This window comes from Cryptomeria japonica, chromosome 2, assembly GCF_030272615.1.
Source record: "Cryptomeria japonica chromosome 2, Sugi_1.0, whole genome shotgun sequence".
Lineage (NCBI taxonomy): Eukaryota > Viridiplantae > Streptophyta > Pinopsida > Cupressales > Cupressaceae > Cryptomeria > Cryptomeria japonica.
Window position 1 is genome coordinate 666,519,077 of NC_081406.1, and position 3,586 is coordinate 666,522,662.

At 34.6% G+C, this 3,586-nt stretch overlaps 1 protein-coding gene across 1 annotated transcript; it reads left to right on the forward strand.

Annotated features, from left to right (window-relative positions):
* Positions 1–1,987: 1,987 nt before the first annotated feature.
* LOC131870431 (agmatine coumaroyltransferase-1-like) lies at positions 1,988–3,342 on the forward strand. The gene is made up of 3 exons (XM_059215883.1): positions 1,988–2,377; positions 2,475–2,606; positions 2,692–3,342. The coding sequence occupies exons 1-3, from the start codon at positions 1,988–1,990 to the stop codon at positions 3,340–3,342; spliced, it is 1,173 nt and encodes a 390-aa protein (XP_059071866.1).
* The last annotated feature ends 244 nt before the right edge of the window (positions 3,343–3,586 follow it).

The following is a 3,586-nucleotide window of genomic DNA, read 5'->3' on the forward strand; positions in this document are numbered from 1 at the left end:
TAAAATGTTGATGCAAAACAAGACAAACAAATCTAAATGAAATTACTTGATAAACTAATATATTGTGGATATCTAATGATATTACTGAAATAATTCACATGATGGATGATCAATGATCTCCAAGCCAATGTTGTGAGGTGGTAAATGTCCACATGATGGATATGGTAGTATAGAAGATATTTTAGGAATAGAGACCATAAATATATGGTGATATCTAAACAAGTGATAATCTAATACTATTACAGATAATATTGGGTCATTGATGATGATTGAGTCGTATAGGTCAACTCATCAATATCTATGCAATCTCTCACTATAGAAAATGTTGTAGGTGAGACAAGAAAAAGAACCAAAGATGGCAATGGGGTGATAACAGTGTTGATGTGACTATTATCAAATAGAAGAACAATATTCTCAATGGTTTTATCTAAATCTAGAAGGTGGGATTCTACAAGCAAAGTTAATATATTTGGTAGATATGCATCCCAATATGGTGGATCTAGAATGATGATGTCAATGTCCTGATGCAAAGGATATCTAGGACTCATGGATGAGTCAACATTGGACTTAGGTGTAACATGTGATGTGGGAGATGAGATATCAATGCAAGTTGTGTGACTACATTTCTCATCCCCAAATGATGATGTATCACATGATAGTTGAGTAAGATTGGGTGGTGTTTTTGTAGGTGCTAAAAAGTGCAAAAGATAATACATATAAAATATAATTTAAAAAAAGGAAAACTATGAGAGGGCATCACATTGGCACTATGGGGAAAACAAATTAAGGTGAGTACCAAATGAGCCTAAAAACATGCAAAAGAATACAAACACCAAAATGAGTCCAAAACATAATGTTACCATGCATTTTTTGCATTACACTTACAATACTAAGCTCAAAATTATTATATATTAATATACAAATAAACAGTTAAATTGATTGTGCATTATAGATCAAATAGATACTATGATTTATTTAGTTTTTTTCTTCTGAAAATTAGAATAATAATTGAAACCATTAACTAATCAGAATAAGAAGTAAATGATATTACCTAATTCAATTGATGATGATTTGTTTTTTAAATATTATGTGTTAAAAAATTACTATGAAGACCTTAAAATACTAACATATAACTAATTAAACAATTCTAAGTGCAATAATACATTTGTGAAAGACAAAAATGTTGTTGTGCACTGTGTGGGGTGTGGACGACCATGAGAACCATACTGAAATCTGTAATTTGTTTCAAAATTATTCTTGTTCTTTTGTCATTCAATAGTGATTGATCCTTTCGAACATTCATTATCTCTACAGATCCAAAATATCCTTTCACGTGGAAAATGCTGTCATTTTAAAAATATTTGTTCATTTTAGAAACACGATATGGAGTTTTACATAGAAAAATGCAGAGATTATTTAAAGCATATATACAGGTGGATAGCGATAGTTTATGTTAAGTATAATACTTCACAAGTAATACTTACTATTGTCAACTAGTATTCAAGTTTATTTTCAGCAATCTGCTGGTTGCTTGCTCTAGCTAATTAATTTAGCTTGGTTCAATATTAAAAAAACAATTATGATCAATTCTAAGATCTGAAACAAATTCTCATAAATTCTAATACAATTAGATGCGACAAAATCACATGGGAATGTCACGATTGGGAATGCTAACTTCCCTCGAAATGATGCCCAGCCAGAACAACTGTTAGAAAACAACACAAATTATAGATTTCTTATCACACACGTCATTTGAGTATTGATTAAAAAACCCAAAGAATTATTGAATAGTTATCGTTTCATTCTTTACAGACTGGCCAGTGGTCTAACTTCTCACCGTACTCAAACGTCGAGCTTTCTTTAATATTTTCAGATTCGGTTTGCCAAGTATTTAAAGAGGTTACTGTCCCTTAAAACATCGCTCATTGTGAAAGCACAAGACAAGGCATAGCATTTGCATTAGAGAGAAAGAGAGAGAGAAAGAAGAATGAAAGTGTTGAGAGGTGATGGTGTTTTGATCAAACCCTGCGCGGGTAAAGATCATCGTGAGCTTGTTGAACTGAACAATCTGGATCTAGTTGCATATCCAATGTACAACAAGGTGGTGTATGCTTTCCAAGCTCCTACCCCGAGCCCAGAGGTGTTGAAGGAAGGACTGGCTAAAGTTCTGGCGGAGTTCAGAGAATGGGCAGGGAGATACACGAAAGAAACAGCGAGTGGGTGCCTTGGCATCAATCTGAATGACGAGGGTGTGCTTATCATAGAAGCCGAAGCAGATGGAACAATAGCAGATGCAATGCCCTTCGATCCTTTTTCATTCATCCTTATGTTGGTGCCACCCACATCGACCGTCGTCAATGAGCTCTTACTCATGCAGGTATGATAACCCTAACAAGGAAAATAATTTTACTCATGCAGGTATTGTAAGACTTGTTTTAGTTATTTTTTAAAACTAACAAGATTTGTTTATGTAGTTTACTCGATTTACTTGTGGAGGCTTGGTGATAGGCCTAGCTAGTCATCATCATGTTGCAGACGGACAAGCAGCTACATTTTTCATGAATTCGTGGGGGAAAATTATTAGAGGAGAGAGTAGTCTAGCTCCAGTACATGACCGATCTTTATTAAAAGCTAAGAGATCCTCCCCAGCCATGTTTTGATCATTATGAATATAATACTATATTTGATGAGCACTCTCCAATAACTTCCAGTCTAAGAGCGAAGAAGTTTCATTTTGATGCAATATGTTTACAAGAACTTAAGTCAAAGGTAAATGGATCTGATAAATCAAGGAAACCCTATACGACTTTTGAAATCCTTGTTGCCCATATGTGGAAATGCATTACAAAAGCTAGAGGCCTTGATGGAGATGTGCAAACAAAAGCTAGCATTCCAGTGGGTGGAAGAAACAGGTTGAATCCTCCCTTGCCTGAAGAATACTTTGGTAATGTTGTCTATGAATCATGTGCTCAATCCATTGCATCAGAGATCATAAATGGGTCTTTAGAATTTATTTCAGAGTTAATACATAAGTCAGTTACTAAGGTTGATGATGATTTTATACATTCAGCGATTGATTTTTTTGAGCTAAGGAAATCAATCTTAGGGCCACCGAGCCTTAATGATAGAACTGATGTGATACCAATAAGTTGGATGAAATTTCCTATCCATAATTTTCATTTTGGAATGGGTGACCCAGTGTATGTAGGTCCTTCATTAATGCTCACTGAAGGCCTTATGATCTTGTTTGATTCATACGGTAAAGCTGGAGGTGTGGAAATTGTGGTTTGCTTGTCCAAAGCACATATGAATGTACTTGAACATAATTGGTTTCAAGTTTGAGAGTATGTAGGTCTTTCATTAATGCTCACTGAAGGCCTTATGATCTTGTTTGATTCATACAGTAAATCTGGAGGTGTGGTTTGCTTGTCCAAAGTACATATGAATGTACTTGAACATAATTGGTTTCATGTTTGAGTGTATGTAAGTCCTTCATTGATGCTCACTGAAGGCCTTATGATCTTGTTTGATTCATCCAGTAAAGCTGGAAATTGTGGTTTGCTTGTCCAAAGTACATATGAATGTA